Source organism: Anguilla rostrata, chromosome 11 (assembly GCF_018555375.3).
Source record: "Anguilla rostrata isolate EN2019 chromosome 11, ASM1855537v3, whole genome shotgun sequence".
NCBI lineage: Eukaryota > Metazoa > Chordata > Actinopteri > Anguilliformes > Anguillidae > Anguilla > Anguilla rostrata.
Genome location: NC_057943.1, coordinates 4,541,222 through 4,561,469, shown reverse-complemented (window position 1 = coordinate 4,561,469; position 20,248 = coordinate 4,541,222). Strand labels below are relative to the sequence as shown.

Below are 20,248 nucleotides of genomic sequence, written 5' to 3'. Positions count from 1 at the left end.
GTGACTCATGAGTCATGTGACCTTGCGCCGCGATGTCTTCTTTTTTAAAATGAGGTCACACGCTCGCGCGAACAGTCACGTGGACGTCGCCCGCTTGTGTGTCATTGTCTCAAGGTGCATTTCAGCGGACGCTAAAATCCCGGAAAACTGACCGTTTCGCGTGCAAAAAAAAATAAATTTGCAATATTAGTAGATTAATTAGAACGAAACGCCCTGTGGCGGAACGGACGCGTGAATAATGTCAGCGACCGAAAGTTCGCGGCGCTCGTGACGTAAATCGGTTCGAATTCACTCGGTTACGAGGTTTTCTTTTCCTTTTTCTTTTTCTTTTTGTTTGTAGAAGTGAGGAGAGAGAGAGGGAGAGAGAGCCCGTGAATCACGATTTCATTAATTACGTTTAAATCAATAGTGGCTCTGAAAACATGCCCATATTTAGGTTTGGGCTATTATCCTGGCTTCAGTTTAAAAGAGAATTATCAGCGCGCAGATCAGTCAAATGGAAGAGGGGCGTAGTGGTTGAGCCTCGCTGATGGTCTGGGAGATTTATGACGCCCGACGGCTGGGAAGGGGGCCCGGGCCGGACCTTTTATTTCCTTATTTTCGCTTTTAAGAACCCGGCACCGTCTCCTCGCGGCCGAGAGCGGCTCGGACCGGGGGATTGATTTTCCCGTCCAGGAGGCGTCTCTTCTTTGGCCCGGCGAGCGACGGCTTCTCCGGGCCGAGCCGCAAAAAAAAAAAACCCCGGCGTACTGTCCCCCCCCCCCCCCCACACTGCTCCGCTCCGCGTCCCCCCCCCCCGCTATAAATCACCCAGCGGAACTTAATTACGCTGCACGGTTCTTTAACCTTAAAGAGGAGGGGGGGATTGGGGGGGCAGGACTGGGGGGGGGGGGAATTGGGCTGGCCTGTCCTGTCCTGTCCTGGGGGATCATTTCGCTGAGGAATTAGTGACTGCTGAGAGCACAAAGGCTCATTTTCCCCATGGGGCCTTCTCTCTCTCCCCGTAGGGCTGCGAGATCAAACGGCCCCCCCAAATCCCCCCCCCCTCCCCAAATCTGCTAACTGTTCCCCTCCGCAGCGCCTCTTGGTGGGAAGGCCCTTTATTAACGAGCGGCTGAGCGGTAGTTAATTGCGGGTTGATTGACGGAGGAGCCATTAGACCTGCAGGAAGCGTGGCAGCGGTCCCGGCTCTGGGTGGGGGGGGGGCATGGGGGGGGGTGTGACAGATCAGGGCCCCCAGCAGGAACAGGAAGTGGGGGTCGTATGTACGTGTCCGTCAGCACTGGGCCATTACGGCGGCCTTCTCTCTCGTCGTAAATAAGCGCCCCCCTGCCCCCCCCCACTTTGGCCCGCGCTCGGAGGACCTGGTCCAGCCCCCACGCGAAGCCCCCCGAGCGGTTATACACTTCACTCTCCTTCCTCCTCCCAGGCAAATGTTTCCAAAACAATCTTATTTTCCTCTACTCCAGGGTTTTTTTTTCTCCCCCCCACCCATTTTCTGATCCTGGGATCCCCCGTTCAGTCATCCAGAAGCATCCGGGGGGGGGGCCCATCATAAGTTAGAAAGGGTTTAAAAAAAAGGTAATATATTTTGGAACATTTTTATGTGAAGTCTTGCATATCAAGGCTGGCCAGAGACAGCCCCCCTACAGTACCTTCAAGGAGGGTCCCCAGAGTCCTGCAGACCCCCCTGTTGAAAACCCAGGCTTTATACATTAGGAAACACTTGGCAAGTGAAACTAGGAGAGATTTATTTTATTTATTAGCATTGTCTTGTTGTATCAAGAACCAGGTTTGTTTCCACCTTCCATCTATGTTATGGAAAACAGTTAAACTTCTTTATCAGAGTGCTAGCTGTGGGCTACCGGTCCGTGTTCATCAAGTTAACTAATAAGACTTTGCTTTTATTTGTAGCCATATATGACCTCTCCTCCTTTGAAATGTTGTACTGTTGCTAATTTATTTTCCCAGACAGCTGCTCGCTGATAAGAGCAGACTCTAAGCCACTCTTCACCGCGGCGGTATGACGGTATGAACATGTGAAATTGCGGATATCGGCTCACTAACACGCTAGACATGCACCCAGTCAGCTCCCCAGTGCGCTCGCTCGCTGTACTGAACTGCCGCTCGTGGGGAAAATACTTTCACTGCGGTAACCTTGACTGGAAATACAGCTCTCGGTTTACAGCGACATCGGCGAAGAAAATATTCTCTATTTCAAAGCCGTTCGGGTATAAACCCTTCTCTGAGGAGCTTTGTGAGTTGATCGAACGCTGAGAAGGTTGTGGAGTTTCAGGCCCGTTGCAGAAACAGCAAGCTAGCGGCGTCTGCTATTCCGAGTGCGTTCAATGTTTGGATGTTGTCTTACCATTAAACACTAATGTTAAGCTGGAATCCCACTATGAAAAATGAAAAATACTACATATTTAGTAACTTACGTAGTTTATTTGGACTTAACGGGTTCGTGGCTATGAGTAGCTGTTACAAAATGAGTACCTTATTGGACCTGTTTTTTTTCAGTTGTTTCAGTGACCTTCGGTGTGCCCTTGTTGTACGCAGCTTTGGATAAAAGCGCCTGCCGAATAAATGTAATGTAATGAAATGAGTGTATTTTTGAGGATTATTCACCTGTTCTAGAGGTAGGACCTACGGTACTTCGTGATAAACGTGTACCGTGACAGTTCCAAAAGCGTTGTAAGCACAACGTAATTCCGTCTCCGCGCCGATCTGCCCGTATGGCTTTGTTTTTTCTCCGGGCTCTCCCTTCTCCGGGCCCGTAGCTGTCTTGTTTGCGGTCCGCTTCCTTGTCCCGTTTCCAGGAGGCTGAATTAATTTCTCCCCTAATTGTTGTTTGCCGGAGGAGCAGTCCTCCACGTGCGTGCGCGTGATGGTCCTCGTGTTCCGCTCGCGTGGCAGGCGCCCAGCGCTAATCGCGGGCACCTGCGACACCTGCGGCTCCGTCGCCTGCCCCCCTCTGCTTGTTCAGCGTCAAGCGGAGCGGAGAGGGGTCAAGTTTGCCTTTGGGGGCGGGGTAAAGATGGCAAACTTGAGTTTCGGCGGTAATCCTGCCTCGTGTGATTCGTAGATGGATTGGCAAAGGGGCCGGATTGTTTTGCTCTCGAAAGTCTTACCACAGTCAGAACCTTTATTTAAATTCTCGGAGGTACAATTGAGGGCCAGGCCCTCATTTTCAATGTAGCCGAGATTACAAACACAATTAAAACACAATAGGTGTAATAAAAGATCATAGAATATAGCAACAGCAACTAACATAGTAAATAATAAAATAACAGTAATAAAATACAGTAAAATATGATAAAAAATAAAAATAAAATAAAATAATAAAATAAATAAATAAAATCAGCACAGATACGATCAAAAACAGATGCACTCAGAGACAGGAATGTTCAAAACCAGCGATCTAAACTGCCCATAAGTAGGTAGAGAGCTGATTTTCAGCAATTGTTGGAGCTCATTCCAGGAGGATGGGGCACTAAAATGGAATGCTGACTTCCCAATTTCTGATCGTTTCACTTAAAACCAGTATATCCAGGTCAGTCTGCATGACTAGTATATTTACATGATCTAATTTCTGAAGTAAACTTCTAATATTTAAGTGAATAATTCCTAATCCTTTTCTGTTTCTAAAGGTAGTTGGATTAAATAGAATGGGAACAGAGCTGGTGATAGGAAGCTGAAGGGGAATTGTAATTAAATTGGAAACAGTAACAGCACGGATTGGATAATGAGTGGGATATCTAACAGAGATTCGGGTAGGAATGATGGGAGGAGAGATATACTGTTGAACATTAAGTTTAAGGATACGAGAGTAGGGAGAGCCAGTGGTACAGACCGGAGGAGAAGGAAAGGGAAAGGCCACTGAGGACGAAGGAAAAAATTGCACTCCTAACAGATAGGGGGTGCTAGTACTAGAAACAGAGGCCTGGGGTAAAACCTGAGAAGAAGAGGGGAGTTCGGGGGTGTGTGTAGGAGAGGTAAACAGTCAGTCACGTGGAGAGGACTGTACAGCGTGCTGCAAGTTAGCCGCTAGCATTCGGCTACCCTGCCTGTTTGGGTGGACTCCGTCTGACCTATAAAGGAAAAGCGGTTCCAAAACAAATTAAAATTGTCAATAAAACCTATATTGTTCGTTCTGCAAGCGGAGAGGAGCCAAGTGTTGAGGCTGAGGATTCGGCTGAAGCGCGCTGATCCACGGGCCAGCGTAGGGAGGGGACCGGAGATAAAAACAGACTTTCCACAGCTGTTTAATAAGTTTAAAAGTTCGCTAAAATCCTTCTTGGTCAGCTCAGACTCCTGACGAGCTGTATCGTTTGTTCCCACATGCACTATCACTCGCTTAATAGAGGACGGGAGTGAGTGCAGTAGCCCCGGGAGCTTTCCCAGGATGACCGGGACCGTGGCTCCAGGGAAGCAGTGCGTGGCTACGTTGAAGAAACTGATGTTTCTGATTATGGAATCCCCCACTATTAGAGTGGTCGGGGAAAAAGGGGACGAGGAATCTGTGACCGGGCAGGCGAGTGTTGTGGCGAGGCGGCAACATCAGACCTGAGAGTAGGATTCCCTGCCGGCATAGGGTACGGGAGACTTCCAGAGCGTCTGAGCACAGCCTCCTTTAGGATCCTACGCCGGGAGGCCGAGGTCGTTTCCCGGGATGGGGGCCGTTGAAGTGGCGACACAGTGGAGCGGTGACCCAACCGAACGCTGCCAGGCACCAGCGGTGGGAAAGCTGCAGAGACGGCAGGCGCCATTTCTGGAGAGGGGTCCAGATCGGGACGGATCGGAGCCGCAGGAGCCATAGCTGGTTGGACCGGGGCATCAGCTGAGTGGACATGAACATCAACTGGGCGTACCTGAGCGTCAGTTGGGTAGATCGGAGCATCTTCAGATAGGGCCGCATAGCGAGGTTTAGGCGAGGGGATAAGGCGGTCCCATTTGTAACCCCCCTGGGATCGCGGACCACCACCTCAGCCCAGGACGACCGATGGTTCGGTGTCGAGCAGGATGAAGGCCGAGGACAAGTGGGGGGGTCCCACAGAGCTGTGTCCTGCACGGCTAAACCAAGGGAGGAGATCTGCTTGGACTGTTCGGAAGCAAGGTCCATGTAGCTGGATAAAAGCACACTTTTCTTCTGTAGCTCATCCGAAAGCCGACGAATATCCTCTTTCAGGTCAGCAATCTCTTTATTCGCTTTTTTAAGTAGTGGATCGACCTCACCGGGCATGTTTAATTATGTTGGTTCGCTGGGCCACCAGGCCAAGCAGCATTACCACCGCTATGAAATAGTTCATAAAAACAACTTAAAATCCATATTCGATGAAATAAGCCTTTGTCCGGTTAAAAAATAAAGTAAAAGATGACCAAGGTTTAAAGACGACCGCCGTCAGATTTTCAATAAAAGGTTCATAACAATTAAAAGTGAAAAGTAAAAGGTTAAGAACGCTGATAAAATAATATAAAATTATAGTAAATTATAATAAAATAGCAAAACAAATTGGATAGAATAGGTGAATGTGGTAAAAACCGCGGGAGCTCGTAGGAAACAGCTGCGTGCTGCAAGTAGCGCTTGTTTATTTTACACTTTTATATTGCTTTTTTTTTTTTTACAGCAGGGGGGCCCTTTTTGTGTGTTAATATCATTCCATCTCCAAGATTTTGATTATGATTCCAGGAAACCAGTTCTGAAATGTAGCCTATTCCACATGGTTTTAATTGTTTATCCGAGTAGCAGAGGCACTGTAAAGTCCCCTCTAAGTGTGAATACTGTGGTGTTTTCGTATGAAACGGACCGAGATGCTGCAGTGGTTGGGCACTGCCATATTTCCCCCTTTAGCTAAATGAAGGTGTCAAACCCTTCACTGCTTTCAGCTGAATCCAGCATTATTTGGATGGATGTGTTAGCTTTAAATATGATTCAGCGTTGTGTGTAGTAAACCAAAAAACATGTTTACTTGGCTTGATAAAAAAGGATTTGTCAGTGATGTTGGAAGTCTAACTGGGTCATAGTACAGGAAGGTTGTCTGTTTCTTCCACATATATACCAGACTGTAATCCAGCAGCTATGCAAAGAGAGCCTCACCTTGAGGTCAGTGTTGTCTCCTCTCGGTTGGAGCTGTTAATTGGCTAATTAAATGAGGCTTGGCAAGCTGGAGAGAGAAGAACAGTCAGTGTTCAACTTAAAACCATTTTATTCACGTTTTCTTTTTTTTGAAGTTTGATATTTTTTCCCGACCGAAAGCAGGCAGGACATTTCACGGCTTACTTCATACGGAGACTGCAAATGGGATTAGGGGAGAAAATGGGAAAGTGGAAGGGAAAAGATGGCTGACGTTGAATGAGGGAGAAATTGTGCATGTTGGCTGCGGCCTGTTTAATGTTGGCCATTCCCCTGGATCGAACCTTACTGAGAGTTCGGCTGAGAATGGCATATGTGTGGGACTGAGAGTGAGTGAGTGTGAGTAAGTGTGTGTACATGTGGGTAAGAGTGAGTGTGTGTGCATGTGTGAGTGTATTCTTGTGTGAGAGTAAGAGTGTGTGTGAGTGAGTGAGTGAGTGAGTGAGTGAGTGAGTGAGTGAGTGAGTGAGTGAGTGAGTGAGTGAGTGAGTGAGTGAGTGAGTGAGTGAGTGAGTGAGTGAGTGAGTGAGTGAGTGAGTGAGTGAGTGAGTGAGTGCGCACACACAAGCAGAGCACTACAGGCGCTAGGTTTTTATGTTTCAACAGAGGAAAGTGCTTAGCTTTGTGATGACTGGGATCTGCACAATAAGGTTAATGGGAACACTGTCAACAGGCTGTAAACCGCCAGGGCTTTCTTAATGGGGTGCTAACCAGTTCTGGAGGGGGGGGGGGGGGCAGGGGGGGGTAGGGGGGGCGGAGAACAAAACAGCTGGTCGCGAGGCAACCAAGTTAGAGTTGCAGATGCAGGTAGGCCGGCGTCCGGCTGTCCTAGGCGGTAGGCCGACTGCGTTTCCTCAAAGAAAAGTCACTTCCGTTCACATTCACCGTGCGACAACTGTTAATCTGAACTGTTTGTGTGAAATAGGGCTTATTATTGCACCAGTGCAAAGACTCATTAATGGATTTGTTGTTATTGAAAATCTTTTAACTGTTTTTTTTTTTGTTTTGTTTACATTTAAAAATTAACTATAATATATAACTGTGAATTCGGGTTCTTGCACAAGGGCCTTCATCGGAAAAAAAAGAAAGAAAAACATTCATATAATTAAATAACTAGCTGAACAAACGAGCCAGCATTCTGATCCGTAATGAGAAGCCTTTACTTTCAGACGCCATCCTGATTGGGCAGTTTGTAAGCAAACTAACAAAAGCAATAACGGGAGTAATTTTGTTGTTTTTTAAATAAGGCCGTGTATTTTCACACAAACCACTGCGCAGTTTAATGTCTTTCTCCTTTACTTAAGGGGTGAGCTCATGATTAAAAGCACATGGCAGTAAGCGAGCTGTGGCTGCTGTGGTCTGAACACAAATATGTTGCACGCTGAACTCAGCAGCTAATCTTATTAAATTTACATATCGCTTTTGTCAACATTTAAGGACGTTTAATGTTTAGGCTTAAATCTTCCCTCTCTGTTCAGATGTTTTCACTGGTATGTGGTTCTGTTATGTTCAATTTAGTGTTCAGAGGAATATTATTATTATTAGTAGTAGTAGTACTTGTAGTATTTCCAGCTCAGCATTGCTCCTCCCTCTCTCTCTCCACATCCCTGCCCCCTCCTTCTACACAAACATGGATTATCTGTTGTCTTCAAAGACAATTTCAACAATATTTTGTCTTGCTCTTGTTGCACACATACCCAGCAACTAAATAAATATAATTAACGAATGGAAGAATTGCCAAACTTGCCAGAACACCCTTCACTGCTTGCAACTGAATCCAGTATTATTTGGATTCACGTATTGACTTTAAATATGATTAAGCATTGTGTGTATGAAATCAAGTTCATGTTTACTATGTATAATTTAAAAAAAAAGGATTCAAGGGCAGCCATGTTTGTGGCCTTGCTGTGTCACAGAGCACAGAAGGGCTGTCCGTTCCGTCCAGATATTTACTGCTCTTGCGTTTTTTTTTTCCACCCATACCCAGCAACTAATTAAAGATAGTTAATGAACTAATTAAAGCCGTTTAATGAAAATGAGCGAGTCAGAGTCGGGTTGGGGGGGTTGGGGGGAGGGGGGGGGGGCGGTTGTACTGTTGTGTTTCCTGGGAATGCAGATGGTGAAAATCATTAGAGTTCAGGCGGCGTAGGGGAGAGCGGCGGCGGTGGCGGCGGGTAATGGCTTCCTTCCCGGTGCGCTGCAGAGAGTTTAGAGTTTAGCGTGAGAGTCGCCGATGTCGTCGTGTGGAAATGAGATGGCGTTGAGGGGGGGGGGGAAACGGACATCACTCACCACACAAAAAAGCCACCGGACGCACAGCGGCGACACCAAAACACTGTTATCGGCCCGGCCCATGTTCCCAGGGAATGACCGATGTAGTTACTATGCCAACAACAACAAACTTTTTAAAAAATTACATTCCCACGTACATTTGTGTCCAGGTTTCTGAGATATCGATGAAATTCGGTCCCTGTGTAATGCAGTGTAATGAGTTTACAGTTGCTTGGCTGTGTTTCTTCTGTTTTGTGCGGGTCTGCAGTTATAAGGGCAGTGTGTTTGTCTTTTCAGTTTGAACAACGCGAACCTCAGTGTACCGCATGCTCGAGATGCAAGGGGAAGACAAAGCGAGCGCATGCGGTCTGCGAAACTGAGACGCGCACACATGCGGTCTGCGAAACTGAGACGCGCACGCATGCGGTCTGCAAAACTGAGACGCGCACGCATGCGGTCTGCAAAACTGAGACGCGCACACAACGCGCTCCGGTTTTATAACCCTGGGATGGAGGATTATAAACGAGCTGTTCGCGGTGTTGAGTACGACACGGCCACATCTGCAATCTGACCCTCTCTCTCTCTATCCCTTTCTCTCACTCTTTCTCTATCTCTCTCTTCCTCCCACCCCCTCTCTCTCCCCCTCCCTCCCTCCCTCTCTCGCTGTCTCTCGCTCTCTCTCTCTCCCTAACTCCCTCCCTCTCTCGCTGTCTCTCTACCTCTCTCTCTCTACTAGCTCTCTCTCTCGCTCTCTCTATCTCTCTCTCGCTCTCTCTCTCCCTAACTCCCTCCCTCTCTCGCTGTCTCTCTACCTCTCTCTCTCTTTCTCTCTCTCTCTGTCTACCTCTTTCTCTCTCACTCCCTCCCTCCCTCCCTAATTCCGTCCCTCCCCTGCTGCTTTTCCAAAGTGATCTCTAATGCTCAGCCCCCCCCCCCCACCCCCCGTCCTCTCCCGAGGGGTCTTCGTCAGCGCGGCGAAGATCGCTACATCATTTCTAAATTGCCCCGATTTAATTGCCAAAATATTGAAACTATGTCCAGCCAACATGTGCGGCTAATAAAGGGCATTACTGGGGAATGCTATGACAGCGCTCTACTTAAGCTCTTATGGATGTCACGGCAGCGCCGTTCGGAAATTAAAAATAGCTGTTCCCCTTACATTCCATTACGTGCAGCTACCTAAAATGAATCGCAGACACCGCAGCGTATTCAACGAAAGCTGTTTTTTTTTTTTTGGGGGACGTTTTAAGTCCCATTGAATGCTGTTTTTCCTGCCCCTCTGTGAAAGGGTTCTGGTGCTGCTTTTGAAAGCCCCCCCCCCCGCTTTTTGCACATGTACTGGGGAGTGTAATCCACTCCAGCAAGCAGCGGCCGCTAGGTAAGCACATCTGAGGTAATTTGATATGTCGTCCATTAAATTAGGCCTTCCGCAAATGACAGGGCCGCCATTGGCCTTACGGGCGAACTAAAAAAAAAAAAACTAAAAAACAAAAGCAACGGCCCCCTTCAGCGGGGCGGCGTAAAGCTGGCCGCCACTGTCGCCACTGCACGCTCACAACGCTCGCTCTCTCGCTGAGGGGTCCGCGTCGCCGTTTCCCGTCAGTTTGCGCGGATCGGATCCCGCCCAGCGGGCAGATGGCTCCTGATGGTGATGAATCGCCGCGCGCGGCGCTACAGGTGGAAATTAGCGGCCGTCGTTTGAAATACAGGTGTGATGAACCACCGATGTTCCCTCGCAACGCGCACGGAATTTTTATCAGCGCAGTATGTGTGTTGCGTATAATGCGTGTATTGAGGCTGGCAGTGTTTTCTTCGCTTGGAAACCGTTTTTAAACGGTTTAATTTAAACGTATTAAAATTGAAACGTATTAAAATTGAAACGTTTAAATTGAAACGTTTAAAAGCGTCGCACAATTTGGTGTGGTCTTTTCGTCATTTTACGATGTGCCATCCGTATTTGAGTGATTGTGTCCTTGTTCTGTTCTGCAGTGGGTGGCTGGGGGAGAAGGGGGGGGGGCGAGAGGAGAGAGGGGGGTTTTATTTTATCCAGCTCTTCCGAGTAGAGGCCACGCCTTGTGACTGAGCAGAGATGGCGGTCGAAGGTTGCGGTGAGCTCATCTGTATTCCGATCGAGGCGATCCGTGTAAACTGCCTGAGACGCTCTAAAACCCCCTGGGCTCCGCCACCTCCACACGCTGCCTATACTGACCCCTCCCCCTGGGCCCCGCCCACCTAACACACCGCTGCCTATACTGCCCCCCTCCCCCCCGGCCCCGCCCACCTAACACACCGCTGCCTATACTGCCCCCCCTCCCCCCCCGGGCCCCGCCCACCTCACACACCGCTGCCTATACGCCCTCCCCCGGGCCCCGCACCTACACCGCTGCCTTCGCCCTCCCCGGGCCCCGCCCACCTAACACACCGCTGCCTATACCGCCCCTCCCCGGGCCCTGCCCACCTCACACACCGCTGCCTATACTGCCCCCCCCAGGCCCTGCCCACCTAACACACCACTGCCTATACTGCCCCCCCCCGCCGCCCCACCCTGCGATCGGTGAAAAACCTGCCGCTCTCTCTCTCTCTCCGCTTTCGCAGTATGAAAATGCGATTAAGTGCCCCTCCTGCATGCAAACTCCCCTCAAACGGGGCGGCGGGGGGGAGATTTACGAGGCGGCCGGCGCTGGCGTTGCATCGTGGTTAGCGCGTCGCGGCTCGGCGCGGCGCGTCGGCAGACGGGAGGACTTCGCCCGCTCGCCCGAGAGTCCCTGACTGAGATTTATGGCTCTCTCCACGGGCAAATCACTTTTACGGCCTCCCTGATTATTTCCTCGGTGTTAAATAGATAACAGATCATGCTAAATATCCTCTAATGCGCACCGCCGCTGTGTCTGAGGGGACACTGGCCTGTGATTACGTTTGAGCTGCGTGTGTGTGTGTGTGTGTGTGTACCTGCGTGTGTGTGTGTGTACGTGTAGGTGTGTGTGTGTTTACGTATGTGTGTGTGCTTGTTTGTTTGTGTGTGTGTGTGTGTGTTTGTGTGTTGGTGTGTGTGCGTGCTTGAGTGTGTGTGCTTGTTTGTGTGTGTGTGTGTGTGTGTGTGTGTGCTTGTTTGTTTGTGTGTGTGTGTGTGTGTGTCTGTAAATGCTTAAGTGTATGTGTGTGTAAATGCTTGAGTGTGTGTGTGCGTGTGCATGTGTACGAGTGTGTGTGTGTACCTGTGTGTGTTTGTGTGCGTGTGTGTGTGCGTAAACTCCCCTTATTTTGTGTTGGGGTAGTTTCTCATCCTTTAGGCATGATTAGCAGTGCTCTCAGCAGAATCCCCTGTGTGTTGTGCTCGGGTCCATCTCTGGTTCTGGTTCTGGTTCTGGTTCTGGTTCTGGTTCTGTATTCGGTTCCTTTGCAGAAACGGAGACACAGGGCTTTAGGGGGCCTGGATGTCCCACCTGGCGGGGCTGATCTTCACAGAAACCTGCGTGTAAAAACCTGTGTTGTACCGCTGTGCGATGGGGATTTTACCCTGCGCTTGCTGTTATATTCACCCCCCTCAGTGATCTCTGCTGTGTCACACCTCACACCTTGTATCCAGCGTTGTCTAATGATGCAACTCCTTTTGTTTTCTGTGTGTGTCTGCGCGCATGTACATGTGTGTGTACCTGTGTGTGTGTGTGTGTGTGTGTGTACCTGTGCATGCGTGTACCTGTGTGTGTGTGCGTGTATCTGTGTGTGTGTGTTTATGTGTGTGCGTGTGCGTGTACCTGTGTGTGTGTGCGTGTACCTGTGTATGTGTGTGTGTATGTCTGTGTGTGTGTGTGTGCGTGTACCTGTGTGTGTGCGTGTATCTGTGTGTGTGTACCTGTGTATGTGTGTGTGTGTGTGTGTGTGTGTGTGTGTGTGTGTGTGTGTGTGTGTGTGTGTGCGTGTGCGTGTGCGCGTGCGCGTGTACCTGTGTGTGTGTCTGTGTGTGTGCGTGTGTCTGTGTGTGTGTGTGTGCGTGCTCCAGGGGTGCCCGCAGATCCTGCCCATCAGTGACATCCTGGTGCCCGCGGGCATCATCCGGCCGATCACCCTGCGCGCCCGCAACCTGCCCCAGCCGCAGTCGGGGCAGAAGAACTACGAGTGCGTGTTCAGCATCCAGGGCAAGACCCAGAGGATCCCCGCAGTGCGCTTCAACAGCTCCTGCATCCAGTGCCAGAACACCTCGGTAAGAGCCCCCGCCCCCCACCCCCCGCCAGCCCCCCCCCCCCCCCGCGCACGACCACCGCACTCCCCTGCAGCGGTGACCCCCCCATCCGCAACGGGAACGGGGTGTGGGCGGAGTCAGCTGGGGAATGACTCCGCCCCCTTCTGCCGTGATCCCCACTGACCGGTACATTTAAACCCCCTGGATAATGAGACCAGCCACCTGGATGAACTGCACTTTTCACTGTGATGAAGGCTAACCCACGCACGTCGGTGACGGTGCGTATAGACAAAAAATATACCCGGACTCTTCAGAGAGACCCACCCAACACCGGAGCACTCTCAGAATAAAGCCTGTTTATTTACGTAACGCTGACATTTAATCTTCAACAAGTAAACTGGACAAAGGCGGAGGTTATAAATACGTCCTGTGTGTCGATGCGGTGCGTCGTCCTGACTTGTGCGTAACAATGACGTGAACGTGCTTCAGCCTGTACGGGTGCTCCGGTGTCTGCTTTGGGGAGCCTCTCTGGAGAGTCTGGGTGTGTTTTATTTTTTTTGCTCCTCATCGATCTGGCGCGTAGCGTAGTTTGTGAGAGCGAAGTGGCTGCTCGTGGGGTGTCCGGTTGCACTGTAAAAAAATAAATAAATAAATGAAACGAGACAAAACGCCGCTTGCCTCTCGTTTTACGGTCGGGTTCGTCTGGTTTCACGCTGGTCAAAGCCCAGTACGCGGTGTGTGCAGATTGTAATAACGTTCAGGGAGAGCTCTTTACTCTCTGACAGGGCTAATAGGGAAACTGGTAATGGAAGTGCTTAAAGACAACAACAAAAAAAAAAAAAAAAAGATCATTACAACACGACACCACCTTCCCCCTGCGGTATTGTTTACCGAAGCGCCGACATCGAGACTGCATTACCGCCTAATGACGGTTGGAGAAGTGAAAATACAGACTATTAAAATTCCTCCCGGGCCGCTTCCCTAATCGACGGTTCCATTTTGAAATCGGCCGGTGGTTCTGCGCGGGACGGTTAGCGCGGCGCTACGTTCCTTCCTTCCTTCCTTCCTTCCTTCCTTCCTTCCCGCCCCTTCTCTCTCTCCTGTGGCGGTTCTGGCGGTATTGGCGGTTGTGGAAAGCAGCTTCAATGGCGCGTCACCGCCTCCTTTACATTACATTACATTACATTACATTACATGCATTTAGCAGACGCTCTTATCCAGAGCGACTTACACAACTTTTACACAGCATTTTACATTGTATCCATTTATACAGCTGGATATATACTGAAGCAATGCAGGTTAAGTACCTTGCTCAAGGGTACAACAGCAGTGTCCTTACCCGGGAATCGAACCTGCGACCTTTCGGTTACAAGCCCAGTTCCTTACCCACTGTGCTACACCCCCTCCTTTACCAGCGGCCGTGGATCGCTCGGTCGTACGTAGAGCCCGAATGGAGAGCCGCCCCCCCCCCCATAAAAACACATTTATTAATTACGCTTCATTTGCTGCGAAGCCCCGACTGTTTTCCCTCCCGGGGAATATTTTTTTCCCCTTCTGGGAAGCGCAGAGCAGACAACAAGGTGACTTCCCTCCGTGAGTCATGGGTTCATGAAGAACTTTATCCTGGAAATCAGCTGAGGAATCGATAGATAGCATTAAAGCACTTTTGTTTTCTCAATCCTGGTGAAAAATGTGGCGTGTCAGAGAGCTGACATTGAGTCTCCTCTCCACTGCTCTCTCGCTCTCTCTCTCTTTCTCTCTCTCTCTTTCTCTCCCAGTCTCTCTCTCCCTCTCCCACTGTCTCTCTCTCCCTCTCCCACTCTCTCTCTTCCTCTTTCTCTCCCAGTCTCTCTCTCCCTCTCCCACTGTTTCTCACTCTCTCTCCCACTGTTTCTCTCTCTCTCTCTCTCTTCCTCTCTCTCTCTCCTCCTCGCCCTGACTCACACTGATGCTGCAGACGGCTGCCTTCTGTGACCCATCTGGTTGTCACGGTAACCCCAGGGAATCTTGTAAAATAATTAGCTAGGCACAGGATGCGGGTCTTAATTTGGTCTGACAATGTGACCTAGTGAAGAGGAATTTAGTGGGGCTTTTGTGTGGGGGAGCAGGGGTGGGAGGGTGAGGGGGCAGGGTGTGTGTGTGTGGGATGGCAGGCGGATGTGGGGCCAGGGATGTGTGTGTGTGGGTCAGGGGTGGGGGGGCAGGGTGTGCGTGTGTGGGGTGGGGGCGGGCAGGTATGTGTGTGTGTGTGTGTGGGTGGGGGAGGCAGGGTGTGTGTGTGTGGGGGTGGGGGATGTGGGGCCAGGGATATGTGTGTGTGTGTGTGGGGTTGGGGGAAGCAGGGGTGTGTGGGGTTGGGGGGGGCAGGGGTGTGTGGGTGAAGGAGCAGATGCAGCTCTCGGTCAGGAGGGGCGTCGCCCTCTGCACAGGGAGTGTGCACCCTCTCGCCCTCCGACCCCTCAGAGGTGAAAGGTCACCCCGTGAGCCTCTGCTCTCTGACACGGGCGTCGGTGTCACAGGGCAGTTTAATGATCGGGATCACGTCTGTGGCGGGGGTGGGGTGGGGTGGGGTGGGGGGGGGGCGCACATGCCCTCCCCCGCCACGATTGATCGCCGTCCTTTCCGCGGATGACACCCCGCCGCCGCGCGCGCTGTGCTCCGAAGGCCGGGGAGGAAGAACCCCGCCGTGAGGAGCAACTGCTGTCCTTCCGTCCGCTCTCTCTCTCTCTCTCTCTCTCTCTCTCTCTCTCTCTCTCTCTCTCTCTCTCTCTCTCTCTCTCTCTCTCCTCTCTTCTCTCTCTCCTCTTCTCTCCCATCCCGCTCTTCCTGCCCCCCACCCCCCACCTCTCCTCCCATCGCTGCCCCCACCAGCATTCCAGCCACGTGCTCACATTGTACTGGAAGCGCACGTTTATGACCTAACCCCCCTCCCCCTTTTAAATGATATACAGTGTGTCTGTGGCTTTGGAAAAAGATATTGGAATTTTTTTTTTTTAAATGAAAGGTGATGCAGAAATGAAATTTTTCATTTATAAAAAAAAACACATGTGACCTGCATATCAACTGCGTGTGTAATCCGGTCGGATATTTGTCCGGCTGACAGATTAATAAGGATATAAATGCTGAGGCGAGCTGCTCTCCCCACGGAAGCCCACGGCGGTGTGGAGGTGGGCATGAAGACGGATGGCAGAAGGGTGCGGTAATGTGTGGATAGAGATATTCTTTCGGCTCCGCACTGCAACCCAAGAAGCTCCGTGACCCGCCCTGCCTGCTCCTGGGTAACAGGGGAGAGTCTGATGTCTACAACCCTCCTCTGAGGACCTGTCTCTCTCCTTCTCTCCTTCTCTCTCTCTCTCTTCCAGTCTCTTTCTCTCTTTCTGTCTCTGTCTGTCTCTCGGTCTCTGTCTCAGTCACTCTCTCTCTCTCAGTCTCTCTCTGTCTCTCTCTATCTCTCTTTCTCTCAGTCTCTGTTTATCTCTCGGTCTCCCTTTCTCTCTCACTCTCTCTCTCTCTTTCCATTCTTCTCACCTGTGCCCCTACCCTTCTCTCATCTGTTTATTATCCATTATCCTTCTATTTCCCTCTCTCTCTCTCTCTCTCTCTCCGTATATTTGTGGGGTGGGGGGGGGGGGGGGGTTGGGGCCCAGATTAATTGGCCGCCTGATCACTGGTGACACCGGCACCGCGCGCGCGGATCACGTCCTCCCCCGCCCCACCCCCCCCACCCCACCCCTCCCCACTCCCTCCCTGTCTGGCTCCTGTATCCCATGAATCTCTCCCCTGAATAGTAATCCAGCATGGGGGGGGGGGGGGGGAGTAGAGACGCGCTGCAGATTACTCTCGGTCCCGGGAGTGGGGGTGGCGGTGGGGGGTGTGGGGGGGTACACACCGTCTGCTCTCCCCCCCCGTACACACCCGCACCCGCGCCTCTCTCACACAAGGCCCCGACCATCAATCAATACGGCCGCCGAGCCGGGAGAGAGAAGAGAGCTGCTCCACTCCCCCCCCCCCCCCCCCCCGAGCCCACGCCCGGTGGCTCTCAGGCCAGGGGGTCCATGCTAATGCGATTGTTAGAGGCCCCAGATGGGCGCTCCCGAGGACCCAATCGATTTTCGCGTGGCTCTCCGCCGTCCCCTCCGCCGCTGTGGAGAAATTTCGCTCGTCTGTCAGCACATTTCACCTTTCTGAGCACTTATTTTGGGGTGGGGGTCGGGGTGGGGGGGGGGGGGGGTGATCTAAATTGAAAATTGAGAGGTCTTAGCCAATGGCCAGTCATTATGGGAATTTGTGTGTTTGTTAAACATCCAGTAAGTTACAGCTGTCTTTTTATTTTTATTTATTTATTTTTTTCCCTGAGAGCTGCTGTTGAATTATATTTGTTCATGTGAGTCGAATCCGCGGGTCTCATAACTTCTGCTAAGCCTGCGCTTTGCCTCGGATATTTGTCAAAACGTCTAACGTTACAGGCGTTTAGCCAGACGCTCTTATCCAGAGTGACTTACACAGCCTCTGCTTTGCAGACAGCATCCATTTATCCAGCTGGATGTACGCTGAGGCGACGCGGGCTAAGAGCCTCGCTCAAGGGTACGACTGCATCGTCCTTCCTGGGGAATTGAACCTGCAACCTTGAGGTTACCAGCTCAGTTCCCTGACTGTTTATACAACACGCCCAGCTGTCTTGCCCCCCCCCCCCCTCCCAGGCCTGTACAGTAAAAGCTGAAGGTCCTCAGCGTGGGATTTGGGAGGGTTTCTCTAAGGTGAGCTGGATTTCCCAGAAGTCTCCAGGCATCTATCATTCCGTCATCCGTACGGACCAGGCTCCACCGCCCTGCCAGAAGGGAACGAGCCTCCCTGCATCTCTCCCCTTCTCTCCTTCTCTCCTCTCCTCTCTTCCTCTCCTCTCCTCCCCTCTACTCTCCTCACCCCTCCTCTCTTCCTCTCCCCTCCCCTCCTCCTCTCCTCTCCTCTCCTCTCCCCCCCCCCTCCTCCTCTCTCCTCCCTCCCCTCCTCTCGTCCTCCCTCCCCTCCCCTCCTCTCCTCCCTCCTCCTCCCTCCCCTCCTCCTCTCCCCTCTCCTTGCCTCCCTCCTCTCTCCCCTCCCTCCCCTTCCTCTCCCTCCTCCTCTCCTCTCCTCCCTCTCCCTCCTCCTCCTCCCTCTCCCTCCTCTCCTCCTCCCTCCTCCCTCCTCTCCTCTCCTCCCCTCCTCCCCTCCTCTCTCCTCCTCCTCCCCTCTCCTCTCCTCTCCTCCTCCCCTCCCTCCTCTCCTCTCCTCTCCTCGCCTCCCTCCTCTCCTCCTCTCTCGCTCTCCCCTCCTCTCCCTTCTCCCTCCTCCTCTCCTCTCCTCTCCTCCTCCCTCCTCCCTCTCCTCTCCTCTCCCCTCCTCCTCCTCCCTCTCCTCCTCCTCCCTCCCTCTCCCTCCCCTCCTCCTCTCCTCTCCCTCCCTCCTCCCTCCCTCCTCTCCCCTCCTCCCTCCCCTCCCTCCTCTCCTCCTCTCTCCCCTCCCCTCCCCTCCTCTCCTCCCCTCCCCCCTCTCCCTCCTCCTCCCTCCTCCCCCTCTCCTCTCCTCCTCCTCTCCTCACACAGCTGAGCCCTGTACCCTTGCCCTAGCACGGCGCGCTGATGAGATACTTGCTGTTATCGATGGCCTCCGCTGATGGACGGGAAGACAGATGGCGATCAGACGCGGCTCCACTCAAACTGCTCCGGAACAAACGTTCTTGTAGCGGCGGTTAATGTAGGGAGCTGGCGCTCGTGTGGACGCCACGTTATTTTGGGGCAGATATCAATACTGGGGGGGGGGGGGGATGGACCCTCCCAACAGCTTTCCGCAGACCCCCTATCTGGGGAGGCGGAGTGACTTTCCCGCCTAGTTCCCCTACTGTTCCTACTGTGGAAGCGGCTCTTACCGTGTGAGGTGTGTGACTATCCAGCTCAATTATTACCATGGAAACAAAACGACTATCCTGGCTGTCTGTTGTTTCCTGCTATTAACCCTTTGAAGAGTTTATTTATTTAAAAAAATATTTTTTGTAACTACATTTTTAAGTCACGTGTTATAGAGCTATGTTGCTTGCGGTTACCAGTAGTGATGGTTACATCAGTGTTAGAATGTTACGTTAAGAACGTTTTACACAAATACATTTGTGATGTCACACTTTAAAGGGTTAAAGCAGAGTGACTCTCCTGGATTTCACCATGTACACTTGTGTGACTGTCCACTCAAATGAGCAGCGTGGAAGCAGAATGGCTGTCCTGGCCTTCTTCTCCACCTCCTCCTTCCTGCTCTGGAAATGGAGTGTCTCTTACTGCTCTTACCGTGTGAATTGTGTGACCATCCATCTAATTCTATCCATGGAAACTGCGCGAGCGCGGTCGCCATTCTGGCTCTTAGGGTTTCGGTGCCATGGAAGCGGAGAGCGGCTGTCCTCCTGGCCGACGCTCTCCCCTCTGCCTGCTTCCAGATAACTCCGTCGACGGCTTTACTGCGCCGTGCATCACTCTGTGCCGCCGCCGCCGCCATCGCCGCCGCCGTGTCTGTCTGACGAGCGGGCTGTTGGCTGGCCTCGGCCTTGTCTCGCCTCAATGGGGGTTTTTTTTTTTACAGCAGGCACGCGCTCCTGGGCTGCATTTGTCAGCCCAGTGCCCTGGACGTGTCTGCGGTGTCTCCCTGCGCTGAGTCTGTCCTGTAAGGCGCAGGACAGGGCGCGCTTTCCGCTCGCGATGGCGCGCTGCGTCAGAATCGGCCCGCGGGGCCTCCCGCACGCCTTCGCCTGATTCCGAGGGGTCGGCGCAGCCTCGGCGTCTCGCTGTGCCGTTCGCGGTGTCTGCCATCGATCGCCTGCGGTGCTTTTTACCCCCCCCCCGCGCTGCCTAGCTGAGCACCCCATGCCCACAGTTACCTCAGCCCCGCGAGGACCGGGTGTTCTGGAATGTTTGTTTGTTTTTTTTACCGGAATTCTAACTCAGTGTTCTAGAACTCCACTGCTTTCAGTCCCCAGCAGTGATTGTGACATCATCATTAGAATGTTCAGTTAAGAACGTTCTAATCGCTTATTTGTGTTATTCAGCTGTACAGTCCCTTGATAAATCATTCACCCCCCCCCCCCTTGAACTTTTTCCACATTTTGTCCAGTTGACGGATTCAAATTTTTTAATGCATTGAAATATGCACAATAAATCAAACACGCTTATGATGCAGAAAATATTCTACTTTTTTAAAAATCTTTTTTTTATTCCGTACTTTAAAGATGACTTTGCCTTTGTCAGCAGTTACAGCTTTTTTTTTTTACTAAAGTCTTCTTGGGTATTGTCAGTATGCTTCACACACACAGATTTTCAGTAGGATTTAATTCTGGGCTTCGGCTGGGCCATCCCAGAATATTAACCTTCTTTTTTAAGCCGTTCCGTCGTAGTTTTTGCAGTGTGCATTGTTCATCGTAAGTTCCGGTCGCTCAGTTAGGTAGGACACCCTGAGCTTGGTGCTGTCTGGGGACGTGTCATATTTCTCTTACAATGGACTTAACAGTGCTCCTAGGAAGCTTCAGACCTTGCCAATCTTTTTATAACCTTCTCTACAACCTTTTTTTTTTTCCCCCTCCTCCAGACGTCTTTATCTTGAAGTTACGCAGGCAACAGACAGTGGTTCATATGCATTCTGCAGTTATA

At 51.5% G+C, this 20,248-nt stretch overlaps 1 protein-coding gene across 1 annotated transcript in view; it reads left to right on the top strand.

Annotated features, from left to right (window-relative positions):
* plxna3 (plexin A3) overlaps positions 1 to 20,248 on the top strand; it is a 172,239-nt gene that overhangs the window by 110,137 nt on the left and 41,854 nt on the right. Inside the window, exon 10 of the mRNA XM_064300615.1 lies at positions 12,405 to 12,605. Within this exon, the coding sequence (XP_064156685.1) occupies positions 12,405 to 12,605 (201 nt within the window). The remainder of the gene's footprint in view (positions 1 to 12,404; positions 12,606 to 20,248) is intronic.